The 13,430-nt window shown below is 37.4% G+C and overlaps 1 protein-coding gene across 4 annotated transcripts in view; it reads left to right on the forward strand.

Moving 5' to 3' along the window:
* The window catches only part of CRACR2A (calcium release activated channel regulator 2A), a 61,461-nt gene that overhangs the window by 14,637 nt on the left and 33,394 nt on the right, over positions 1-13,430 (forward strand). For 3 of the 4 annotated variants that reach the window (XM_068181811.1, XM_068181809.1, XM_068181810.1), the window contains exons 4-7: positions 2,135-2,303; positions 3,824-3,970; positions 9,427-9,517; positions 11,844-11,939. In XM_068181811.1, the coding sequence (XP_068037912.1) occupies positions 2,135-2,303; positions 3,824-3,970; positions 9,427-9,517; positions 11,844-11,939 (503 nt within the window). The remainder of the gene's footprint in view (positions 1-2,134; positions 2,304-3,823; positions 3,971-9,426; positions 9,518-11,843; positions 11,940-13,430) is intronic. The other variant, XM_068181812.1, reaches the window with a different exon arrangement.

The following is a 13,430-nucleotide window of genomic DNA, read 5'->3' on the forward strand; positions in this document are numbered from 1 at the left end:
GTAATCATCTGAATCACACCTGTTTTAAGCTGTTGAGTAAATCTATGTACAATTTATTGAAGGTTTCCCTTGGGCCGGGGGGGGTGGGGAGTCTTGTGTGTTATTTCATATCAGGTAACAGGACATGAAAGATAATTAAAATTATCTCTAATCTTAATGTAAGACAATGCTAGGAATATCTTAATGCCACTGTCCTTAGAGCTGTGGGAATGCTTTCTACAATTAATTAATTCTTCAAGTGGTGCTAATTTATTTCGAAACAAAACAGGATGAAGCACTTATTACTTTTGTAAGATATGATCTGATAAGTTCTCTGTAATGGCTTGTTTTTCAACAGCACTCTTACTATTATATTCTCTGTGTTTGTCACAGGGTGGTTTTCTCCCCAGATGTAACATTCCAGATAAGATGAAAATGACAATGTTAGTTAAACTGTGCTTGGTTGTTTACACAGAATCAATTTTGTACTTAATTTTAGCTTTTCTGGCTAAGGTTAAACATTTTCTCTAGAAAACTGAATCTCATCTAGGTGTGAATTGTAACTGTAAATCTCAATTTAGTTACCATCTACAGCTCCAACAAACAGGACCTTCATTTTTGTTTTCATCAGTAATTTGAAACCCTAATTCTCTCATGTCCCAATGTCCTCATGTCCACTTGAATTTATTTTTGTAGATAAAACCCCTTTAGAGGTTTTTCTCCCAAAATTGCCCTAATCTAGGACACCCACCTCTCCCATTGTAGAGGTAGATCAAGTATCTTCACAGGGTATGCTTGACATTATTAAAAAATGAAAGTTGACATTATTAAAAAATTAAATAATATATACTTTGCTTTTCATGAGTGAAATTAGGATTCCTTTCATAAGCAGTCCCTGCATAACCAAAACTCTTTCTTAAGGGAGATTGTAATTGACTGCCATCTCAAGCAGTTCCAGATCCTGGGGATTCCTCCTGCTCAGGTGCTGGAGCCCAGTCCTGAGGTCCAGGTGGATGTGGCCACTGCTTTCCTCTATGCAGGTTCAGCTGGTAGTAAAGTTAAACATGTACCCCAAAGACACCCACACAGGCACACAAAGGACATGGACCACATCATGTAAAATATAAGGATAGACAGTACGAAGCATGATACATTTTAACCTACTACACAGCATTTACAGGTATTTTCCAGGCCAGGTAGTCCTACATTTGGCTAGGTGATGATGTTGTCATTCCTGGTAGAAGCAGAAGCTGTGTTAGATAAAAGCTGCTTGAGAAGGTAGTGTCTGGATAAAGCTCATGCTGCACCAATTACTATGGGAGAGTCCTGTTTCTATTTCTAAATGGTGGCAAATCTGAAATTTACTGTAACCCCTCTTTGCAACATACTCCGTTCTGTTGCCAATATGCTCTGTTGGGTCCTATGAGAAAAAATGCAAGATGGAGTTAATAAAAATATAAAACCACACCAGTATTTCTGTTTTCTTGGATCTATAGAAATTTCTGTACTGGAACTTAGACTATAACAAAAAAATCCTCTGCATAAAAGCACAATATGCCCCGCCCCCCAAAAAAATTTTGACTTGTGGATGTTTGAATAAAATAGATGGCACATTTGGAATTGGATGGAATGTATCTGGTCTGTGGCAAATGAGCACAAATGTATTGATTATTCATGTGGCAATTTCACTTCTGCATCCTCACCATACAACTACTGTTAATAAAATGTAGCTTTCTGTATGCAATTTATATAGGAATTGAATGTGTGTCTTTGGTCATGCTCTAAAAAGAATGTTAGATTTTATTTAATATACATTTTATCAGTACTGATATTTTAGATTCCTAATCTATTTAAACCTATCAAGAAAGAAACCCACAACATTTATGAAGAGGTGTTATTGCAATTTATATCCTTTTATGTTTTTGCATGGAGATATGATTTTTTTTTAATTGTTTCTGAATTTTGATGTGGATGATTTACTGAAGATTAGACATTAATCTGGGCATAAACCCCGCCATAGAACTCAGGGATCTTCTTGGCATGCCACATCCTTTTGTATATTTACCATAAAATTTGAGTTTTAGTATGTTTAATATGGCATTGCATCTTATAGTAATTTCTGAAAATGCTAATGTGTGTAATTTCTAATTCTTAGGCCAATTTCTTTTGGAGCAGATTGCTTTGAAAAATGACATGGTGCAACCATCAGAAGGTGAAACAGCCTGCCCAGTTAGATATGAAGAGACCATGACTGGTGATGAGGATGAAGAATTCCAGTTCTCAAATCTCATGGATCGGCTTGGAGCTGCAAAGGTTTTGGATGAGTGAGTTCTCACAGCAATAGTCATTACTTGTATGACCTTTTATGATTCACCTCTGGGTTTTATTTTAATGGAATCCAAGATGAATAGCAAGAACAAAAGCTGCTCAAAACCACAGAGATTCTTAAAAAACCCTAATTTTCTAACTATCTGTCATGATAAAATGCCATTGACCAAAATTTCCAAGAGCAAAACTGTTGTACTCCAGACACATGAAATGTGTTTTTCTGCCATGTGATCTGAACGTAGAAAATTACAAGCATGTAATCCACGGATGTCACTGATTTTCAGTCAATGCATGTTGACCGCTATTTTTGGCAAGGGCTGTGTTTAAAGTGCACCTTAAGTAGGGAAGTTTTCTCTATTTTTTCTGCTTTTTCTCATCTTCATGCCTAATTGCATATTGCGATTGCTCTGGTAATCCTACTCCTTGCAAGGCCAGGATGGATCACTCTGAAACATGGAGCATAAAACCTGCTCAAAGAGCTTTTTGTGTGCTGGCCTCACATTAATTGGTCAATCACAATGAATATTGTAGAACAAAAAAAAAAAAAAAAAAGGCAAAAATGGGAGAGAATCTGGGCAAGTGGTACAAATATTTAAGAAATACATTAGTCATTCTTACTATGGAACAAAAGTGCTCATCTATCTTTCTCTCCCCCTGACTGCCTGTTCCAGGAAACAGTTCATTGTCAGCCATCCTGAAAGTTTTTCGTTATGAAGAGATATTTATCACCCACCTTTTCTCTCCTTATCCTCATTTTGTCCTTTAAATACAGCACTCTTTGCTGGCTAGGTTCAGGATTGCAATGCTCATGGAAGAGAGGGAGTCAGGAAGAAACAAAGTGGTTCAGGAGAATATTGGCAAAGTATTAGAAACCCATTATCATTCACAGTAGAGCTGTCAGTGTCTGTTGAACAGATTTGGAAACACATCATTATCTTGGTAAATCTTTAAATCAAAATTTCAAGAAGTTTTATTCTGCTTTTTGTAGCAGAATCACCATGGAAGAAAATTGTATTGAAAGTGAAAGAATGCGGTACAAATGCAATTTGTTAACATATGTGTGTTACTTGGGAGTCTGAATCTCATTCATTTCTTATGAGGGAGGGATTTTGATTAGCTTTTCCACTGCCCCCTCCCCTCTAGATCTGTGGGAACTTCTTTACTTCTAATAGAAGTGATGGCAGGGCAAACTGTATTTCGTCTGTCTCCTTTCTTACCCATTCCTTTTTAGGTGGAGTGTCTGGCAAGGCACCCACTGCACAAGCAGTTCCTGTGCTATTCTGCAGTCAGGAATGGGAAGATGTTACAATGCATTTAAAAAAAAATACATTCAATCTCCATCATTTCCCACCCCCTCATCCTTTTCAAATCTGGCACAGTTTAAGTTGTTTTTAATAGGTTTTGTGTTCTGACTAGTGTTGCCCTGAAGCCTCCATCTACTAAGGGTGCTAAGGACATTTACTGCAGCCTGGAAAATGTTCTCTCTTAATGAATCCTTTATGATATTTTCTTTCAGTGAGACTGATGTGAAGCAACTTTGGTTGCAGCTAAGAAAAGAAGAACCTCATTTACTTTCCAATTTTGAAGACTTCCTGGTCAGAATTTTTTCCCAGCTCCAAGAAGCAGATAATGAGAAGAACGAGTTGGAATGTGCTCTAAAAAAGTCAGTACTTCTCTTTGTTAGACTGCTTGTGTAGTTTTACAACTATTTCACCTGCTACTTTAATTTCTGAAGGACAAGATTTCACATAATGTAAAATTTTCTATAATGTAAAATTTTATCAGACATTAAGACTACTGGTAGAACTATTCATATGGCAGAACTGAATTAAATTAGCTTTTCTTTTCTGGTTAAGATTTTATTGACTGAAATTCTTTTGCAGATATCTGTTATTGCATTGAAGTTTTAAGACAATACAGAGTGATTCCAATCTAGTTAATCAGTTTGATTCCAGAAGAAAGATTTAACAGTAAATCTGGTAAATTGTCTGTGTGCTTTGCAAGCATTATGTGCAGAAAAGCTATAAACCTGGATTGACTGGCCAGAGACATAAGAGGTTTATGATGTTAGAGCAGCACAAAGTACTGATACTAGTGAAAATGTAAGCTAACAAATATGTATAAAGCAAAGCTATGAAATATAGTAAATAACATATGTATGTTTTATATATAAAATGTAAATATAAACAAATACATAAAATACACATACAAAAATATGTATAAGAACTAAAAATTAATAGATTGTTCTTTTATATGTGGTTATCTAGAGGGAGAAAAGTTATAATGCTAAATCTTAACAAAATGCAGAATTATGGGCGTAGTTGAAGTTCCACTGTATTTTTATTTTAAAGTGTTACTTCTGAATTTCAGATTCGTATAGACTAAGCAATAAAGGCAAATATATTGTTGAAAATTTACTTCATTTGTTCAGCACTCTCCTGGCTATTCTGAAAATGTGACAATGCTTATGAAGAAAGAAAAAAACCTAAAAATGCATGATCATTAAAGACAACTAGTTTATATTGGTAGCAGCATTTTCAGCTAAGTCTCTGTGTGTGGTTTTAGACTTCAGGCAGCTGGAAGCAGCATACAGAGAGTTTTGTTGTCTGTTTTAGTCTAGAGATTGTTAACTACCATGTGTGGTGAGAGGTTTGTTCTGTGAGGTTTTTTTGGGGTTTTTTGTGAGTGTTTTTTTGGGAGCTGAATGAATAAATGTGTCTCTTTAATAGCTCTGATCAATGCAGAGGTGTACAGAGAATACATTAGCATTATTTTTTCTGGCTGATGTGAAATCTCTACCTTGAAAGTACGTTGGATTTTTATGCCTTTGTAGTAGACGTGTTTTAACTAATTTCTTCCTTTTGTTGCTCCTGATAACACCACTGATTTCAGCACATTGATTGTTGTTTTATTTGTAGTCGATTGCTGGAAGGAATCAGAGTAGTAATGTTGTTTTTGCTAATAACAGTGGGGAGGAATAACCTGTTTCTTTTAAACTATGTATGAATAACAGTAAAGCTCAAGACAGCACCATATAGGGGAGAAGATAATTTTCTTTTTAATACCCACATACGTACTAGCACTAAGATGTGCAAGTATCTGCAGAGACTGGCCAGGACTTACTGTGGGGTCACAGAAGAGAAGGGGTGCTGGGTTTTGAGGTCCTATAATGTCTACTGGGTTGTTCTTGATTGGTGATAATAATACTTTTTGAAAATTGAATATTAATTTGATCTTTCATCTTTCCTTCCTGAGTCTTTCCTTCCTGACTCACCTCTGTGAGTCATTAGGCAATAAGGCAGTCTACTCACAGCCTTTTGTCTCCTTTCCTGGGTGTAGGCTGTGCTTTTGTCTTCAATTATTCATTTTTCTTCTATCGTGGATGCCCTCAGAAGCTTCATGTGTGTTTGCTGGGATCTTTATGCCATAAAATCTATGCTCTTCACCTTTGGTGTTCTTATATAAATTTTTTTTGGTATTTTCTTCTGGACCTTTCACATGTGCGTATTTTCATTCTTGAACCTGAGTCCCATGGTCTGAGAGATCCAGGAGTTTCCTCCTGTTCTGGTTCAATAGATCCAGTAGGTTGCTGCTGTTCCTGTTTGTAGGTCCTGGCAGCAGTGAGGATGAACATATATTCTCAATACACAAACATGCAAGTACAGCACACATGGGGGACTGTGCAGGTTAATACTGATGTAACTAGAGAGAGAGAAAAAAAAGGGATTTAAAATCTAAACCAAATATGATTTTGTGTTTACAGTATTTATTTGCCAGTGTAGGTAAGTTCTCCTTGATTTTTGGTATTTGTGTTTCATTTTAAGTGCTAGTTTAAAATTAGACAGCTTCTTAAACATAGCAGTAATGTTTTTTTAAAATAATACAGTGATGTGTTGAGCACCCAAAAAAAAAAAAAAGCAGAGATTAACATTAGGAAGAGAAAATAAAATCATGTTTATGTGATAGGCAATTACAATTCCTGAGAAAGCCCATGGGGGCATTGCAGAGAGCTTCCCAAAATCAGCCAAAAGGCCCCAGTAAACTGCTGGGCACTGCCAGGGAAGGTACTGAGCATGGGCAAAGCAAGCTTTGGACTCTCAGTGCACTCATGTTCTGAGTGCACTGTGGGAAGTTCTGGTCTCTGCAACACAGTAAGAGTGTAGTGGGATGAGGAGAAGTGCAGGGAATGGCAACTCAGTGGTTAAAGGAATAGAACAGCTATTCTGAGAGAGCTATTTTTAAAAGGTTGTATCTCTTGAATGAGGAGGCAAAGGCTGGAGTGGAATATGACAGACCTTGTTATTCTTCAAATCCCTGGCAGTTAAACCAAGGGGCTTTTAATAAGACTGATAGGAAGTAAGCCTAAAAGAGATGAGAAAGACATTCTTCTTTTAATAGCAGATAAAATCTTCAACTGCCATTAGCTCTGTCTGCTGCTGTGCTTTGCATTTGAAGGACAAACCTAATAAAAATGTAGACTGTTTTTCAAACAAAAGTTCTAAACAGGCAAGATAAACAAAAGGGTAAAGGGGAAGGGAAGGATGAACTGACTTCTCACTGGGCTTAGCATGGCAGCATGGCATAGTGTCAGAATCCATCTTTGTGGAAGAAGAGGAGAATCAGCATCTCAGGAGATTAGTTCACACTGTGCACAAATCACTGTATTTTTAAAGGAGAAAGAACCATTATGACAAACTGCACGGACAGCAGTTATGAAATCAAAACAATTCACATTGCAGCTACATGAATGGGCAGAAATTAAACCCTTGTAAGTGTGTTGATTCTGAATCTGTCATCTGAACCTAGTGAACTCACGTTACATTTCATCTGCTTTCATCTCTATCTGTTTATTCCACAGTGTTACTGAAAGGAGAGACTAAATTATCAAATATGGCTGAAATTATAAAATTATGTATTAAGTAAAACTTGAAGGGGTAATCTAAAGGAATAGAAAAACATGTCACATTTCTCACATAAAAATGATATATCCTTATCGATTCATTTTTTTTTCTCCCGAATATATGTGGGGAATGTTTGCTAGCTAATGTATTGGGTATTTTTCTTCTGCTTGTTAGTTATTTTACTTATAATTGTTAGACTTTTGATTATGAGGGGATATTATTTTCCCCTTTTGTTTAATTTGATCAGAGATAAGAATGGAAATCCTTGAATGAAATGCTTGGAGGGTATTCAGCCTGCAGAAATGGCATGTGCTTATGTGCCAGAGCAACTGAAAAGATTCCTACATTCAGTGGTGCTTTCAGGATGTAGTCTTCATGGTGCTACCGTATCCTTTGCTTCCAAACACATTAGAGGAAAAAAAATACCAAACCAGCAAACTAAAACACAGAACCAAAGTTATTCTCCCTGTCACACAGAAGCCCAGGAAATCTTTATGATTCCCATGGAAACACTGACTGCTGTGCAGTGTGTTCTGCCTCTGTAAAGTTACAGGGCTTTTCAGTAGTCAGTCTAGCACTGGTCAAAGTGACATTTTACTGCATGAATACAGTAGGTGTATGGTCCTAGCATCTCTGCCATGCCTTTCTAAGTAGTTGTTTTTCTCTATGAATTTGTGTAATTTGATTCCATTGATGAGTGCTAATTTAATAAATTAGCATTTTCTTAGTTTCAAAAAAATAATTTGAGATCAGAACATGACGCATCTTTACAGTATAAGGGGAGTAAGGCAGCAGAAAAGGCTTCTGGATTTTCTGGCACTCTCCATTTGAAATGTTGCAGTCACATGGCAGAGGCCCTTCTGGGGCCTGATTTTCTCACCTCGGCAGAGTTTACAAAAGTCTAAGTGACAGCCATTGTTTTCCTCCAATTCTTGTAGCTTGACAGTTGTCTGTTGCTTCTGTAAATCCTGGGAAAATGTCTCACATTCTTTTACCTGTGACTGAAAAAGCAAGCTGGCAGTGTCAGGTGTTCTGCTGTTGAAAGGGGGAAAGACAGACTTGTTTCTGGTTTTACTCACTCTGCTTAGATTAGGTAAAGTTTTTGAATTTTCTATAAAGTTGGCTTTGTTTTAAATTAGAAGAGAACTGGGCCTTCAGTAAGGGAAAACATAGAATATGTACAGCATTGGGCTTAAAAAATAAAAAAAAGTAGATGCAAATAAATGTTGAGTTTTTTCCTTCTGCATGTTCCTTGTCTTGCTCTTGCTGATGTGAATGCCCTTGAAGATTCTGTACTTTATTTGTGACAGATGCATTATGCAGAGTGCTCAAGGAACAGTTATGGCAGGAAGAATATGGGGCAATATAGAGTACTGTCAGATAAAGGTCCTAATAATCTCTATCAAAAATTATTCTAGGATGTCCCCTGAGTTTGATACAAAGGTATTTTTGCTTTTCAGTGTCTGGATTAATGAGCATAGAATAGAATAGTAGCAGAACAAAGCAGATATCTTGTTCCCTGTCAACAGTTTTATTTTTTCTGTCCAAGCTAAAGCATTTGCTCCATGCAATCCTTCATGGATCAAATTGCAGTGATATTAATTGCAATTTTCCACTGGGAAAAAGTGAACTTTGTAGGTTCTTCTTTTTTTTTCCCTACAGTCGCATACACTTGTGCAGAGCATATTTCTTTCTGTTCCTTTTCTGGGCTTTTTCAAATTTGTTCCAGCAAAGCAGTTAGAGAGGCAATAAGGCTGCTTTCAAGAAGGTATTTCAAGAATTCTCATCTAGCTAATGTGTCTTAGATAGAAGTAACTCATTCAGTACCCTTGGATGGCCAACAGTGCAGTGCAAGAGTAAAAAAAAAGGAAGTTGCAGTGAAAATAGTTTTAACTGTCAAATTTAGGTTGTTGGTATTGTCATTAGGAAACTCTCTTCCTTTTACCTAAGATCTAGTAGTCATTAAAATTGCGTAATGAACAGCTGCTTTATGTGGAAACATCAGCTTTATATTGGCTTTTGAGCTATTGAAGCTTTACTTCCATAAAAAAAAGGTAATCTGTGAGTTTTGCTGCACAAAAATTTCTTTTTCCTTGAAGCCAGAATATTCTTTGGAGTCTTGTGTTAAGGCAGAGATGTGGAGCTTAGCTGGTAATGTGGGCCATGACTTGAAGTAATGCTGCAAAGACCCACTCAATGTATTTTTCTCTCTTACTAGGAAAATTGCTGCTTATGATGAAGAAATTCAGCATCTCTATGAGGAAATGGAACAGCAAATCAAAAAGGAGAAAGAGCAGTTTCTCTTGAAAGTGAGTGTCTCTGTTACAGTGGCCATGGATTCTGCTCCTCCTTTCAGTGGTTTTAAACTCATTCTGGGTATGAAATTAAAGCCCACAAAATGTGTTTCACAACAGAGGAAGAAAAAACATCTTTTACCTCACAACTACTTTTGTGCTGCAGCTTCAAACTTTTAGTGTCGGCAGCTTCAAGCTAAGTGACTTGTTGGATGAGGGAGCTGTGATGGCCTGTGCTCGGTGGCTGGCATACAGCACAGCTGGCATTCTTTTGAAAGTCACTTGAAGCTGCCATGGTGCTTCCAAAACACCTGAAGATGAATTCCCTTTTCTTGAGAAGGCATCTATAAACCTCCTCTACTGTATCCATAGTCTTTTCTTTGGATTTTTCTTTCCTGCTTTTTCTTGTAAAACTAGGAAACTCACAAGGACTTCCAGCATGCACCAGGAAAGAGTCATACTAGAATCATGTAGATGGGAAGGTGACACCTTACTTCCTAGCTAGATCAGGATGCTCAGGAACTTGGCTAATTATGTTTTGAGTATTAAAACATAATTAGCCACAGCTGCTACAGGTTCCACAGCTGCTCTGGGTGGCCTGGGACAGTCAATCATGAGCTACTGGCTCATCCCTTTTTGTTGTCTTGGCATCAGTCATATAAATGAAACAAATGCAAGGTTTCAGCAATACGTGATAGAAATAGTTGCCAAATTAGTGGTTATTGCTTCCGTTCTCAATCAAGTATATATAAATATATCTAGACAATATAATCAAATGTATCTCAAGTTTCCTTTTCTGATGCAGCTATATCAAGTATTTTTTGTTTCTTGGCAACCGAAAATAAAAGAAAAAGAAAAAAGTGCCTTTATCAGTTGTCTAAGGAATTGTTCCTTTTCACTTGCCTTACTGGGTAGTGAACCTGACTCAAATTTTCAAGTTTTTTTCCATTCCAAGCTGAGAGCAGTTTTTAGTGGTGGATGAGATGAAACCTTTAAATTAGGTTTGTATGCCAGCTGAAGGATAAAAAGTATGTGCAACTTTGCCTGACAGCACTTTTGTGCAACAAATAGTTTATGTGCTCTTAATAGTCCACAACTGAAGTGGTACTGAAAACCCCCAAACAACAAAGACTTTTTCATAAGCAATGATTGTTGGATCTCCTAATTACTTGTATATTTGAGGTTAAGCCATTTCTTTCAGGCTTTTTCATGAAAGCTTCCCACTCAAGCTATTTACAGTTTAGTCAGCAGTCACACTAAGGGCTGCCAGACACTCATGAAGTATTGTTTCTTTGCATGACTAATTTAAGATCTGGGGAGATCTGACTGTTAAATTCTTTCTCTAATGTGAAGTCTTAAAAAGACTTTACAGCCTGGAGAGATGCATTGATGCCATATAAAGGGGAAATTATTGTGGCTTGAATGAAGAGCAACTCTTGAAGAATACATTTAAAGAAATGGTAAGATGCAAATAAGTAGAAATTGTAGCTATTTACAATACTTAATACCCTGCTGACTGAATGTTACACAAAAGGGGCAGTTAGTCTGTTTTTTCACGTGCATATATATTCTTGCCCAGAAAGAGCCAGTTATCATGCATGTCATTACCCCATTACATGTACTGCTTAAGGGAAAACACTTGTAAGAACCACTGCTGTCATGAGGGTATTTTTATTTTTGTTTAGAGGCATTTTCCTGGGGACCTTAGAGAGTAGAAGCCTGATTTTGGAGAAACAGGACAGATTCTAAGCTGATACAAACTGCTGGAACCTGATTTTACTCAGGAGAGGGCTGACAATTTTTCTCAGCTGAGGAGTGTCAGGAATAATCCTAAATGTAACTAGGAGTTCCCAGTGACTACAGGATACTTAGATAGTAGATAGGTTAATATAATTTCTAAGTGAAAGGCAGAGCTTGAAGCCCCAGTTGCTTATTTATATCAGTGGAACATCTGTGAAAAATTGTTGTTAGTGGCAGATTTGAAGCGTGGCAGTTGCTGTTTCTTTCACATCAGCCTGAGTGGCTGGAAATGAGAGGCTATGTTCTGGCTGCATTGATCTAGACTGGGTCAGCTCCTCAGCCTCCTGCCTGAGATGTCTGCCTCCACTTTCTAGACTCAATACCTACTCATGTGCAATCAGCACATTCTGTAGCAACCACAGCCATGGAAGCTGCTGGACTACAGCAATTTAGAGATTCATGAGTGATACCATCCCTAAACTGAGTACTACCCCTGTCTTGTTGTATTCACTGTGGGAAGCTTAATAACTGATTCATTATTTCTCCTCCTGTAATGCAATTGTGCTGTTCTGTTAATCCATTTCCTCTTGGAATTTTGCAGGACACAGAGAGGTTTCAGTCCTACAGTCAAGAGCTGGAGCGCAAGCTGCTGTCAAAAGAGCAAGAACTGGAACAGTTGGTTCAAAAACAGAAAAGGGTACTAACTGATATCCTTCGGAGTTAAAAAATAGATAGCTCTTTGTCGCCCTGATTTCTTAGGATTTTCTAAAGCCTTCTGAGTTTACATTCTTGTAGCAAACTTTCTCACAGACTTTCTGTAAACAACCTATTGTTTTGCATTCTTTCATAGAGGTGGAGAAATTTGATGGACTGGTAGTTTGTCCAGTGTCGTTGGAGAGGTGGCACATTCACCCTCAAATCCACTGGCACCTTTTGAGAACTATAAATGATTGGAGTCAGAGGAAATAAATTAGTCTCTACATTGTGACCGTAGCTGGGGTGCGTCGTTTTTCCTTGTGTCCTCTGGTGACAGCTCTTATTTGCTCATATGATTTTCTTTAGGTACTATTTTAGGTTCCAAAACTGCAAGTTGATGTGATGTGGTTCTGCCAAATTGTGACCTTCTGTTGTTTTTGTGTCATGTGCTTAGGAAAAATGTTAACCTCTCTTTCTAAAGTAGTTTTCCTTTTATGTGGTAAAATGGAGAATAAAATAATGCTTTGCATATTCTCCCCAGGTACTATGTTAACTTTTATGAAAATGTAGCATTATGGAAATGTAGCACTACCTTCAGTCTTTTAGGAACTGGCTTAACGCACTGATAGCTTAAGAGCAGAGAACAATGATTTGGCTCTTCTAGTACACACCTCTGCTCAAAGCCTGTACCAGCCACTCATTTACTTGTTTTGGACTGATTCAGCACTATGAACTCAAAATGCTCCCTCCTGAACAACTTGCTCCTGATATATCTCTGTGATAAGAGTTTTATAGCAGCGCATGTTTCTCTTGCATTGGTAGCAGCTTGTCAAGTTCCCATAATAAAACCTGAGGTGTTTTGTTTCTAAAATGCACGGCCTGCTTGAGGGAGCAGAGAACTTGCTGTAAAGTGGCTGCAAGGTCATTGCAGGAAAGACTAGCAATAAGGAAAGGAGGTAGCACTGGAATTTAAAGGGCTGAAATGGAATGCTGTAAACACAATCCCCTTTGTAGAATATGAATAGTGGACAAAAAGGAGAAAGTTTTTCACAATGAGAACCATCAACCATTGCAATAAACTTCCTGGGGAAGTGGTGAATTTCCCAGCACTGGACTCTAAAGATTTAGCTTGGCAAGATGCTGGGTCATCTTGGCTAAACTGTATTTTTGCCAAAAAAGGTTGGAAGAGATGAACCTTGAATTGCCCTTCCAACCTGGTACTCTGTTATTCTGTGAAGTTTAGCTGATAAGAATACAGGACTGAATTAAACATCTATTCCACAGTTGAAATCAACTGCCTGATGTTAATTACCTTTGTCCAATACCACTGTGAATCAGAATATATGTGGCTTTACCACATTGCAGCACTAAAGTGGAATAATCTATACTTTGAAGATATCCAGGGGGGCACACAGATCAGGCATTTTTAGTCTGAAACTAACTGTGAAAGTATAAGAAATTACTTATTCTAATTTTGTAATAATTATATTTA

The sequence above is a fragment of the Anomalospiza imberbis genome, chromosome 2 (genome assembly GCF_031753505.1).
Source record: "Anomalospiza imberbis isolate Cuckoo-Finch-1a 21T00152 chromosome 2, ASM3175350v1, whole genome shotgun sequence".
Taxonomy (NCBI): Eukaryota; Metazoa; Chordata; class Aves; order Passeriformes; family Viduidae; genus Anomalospiza; species Anomalospiza imberbis.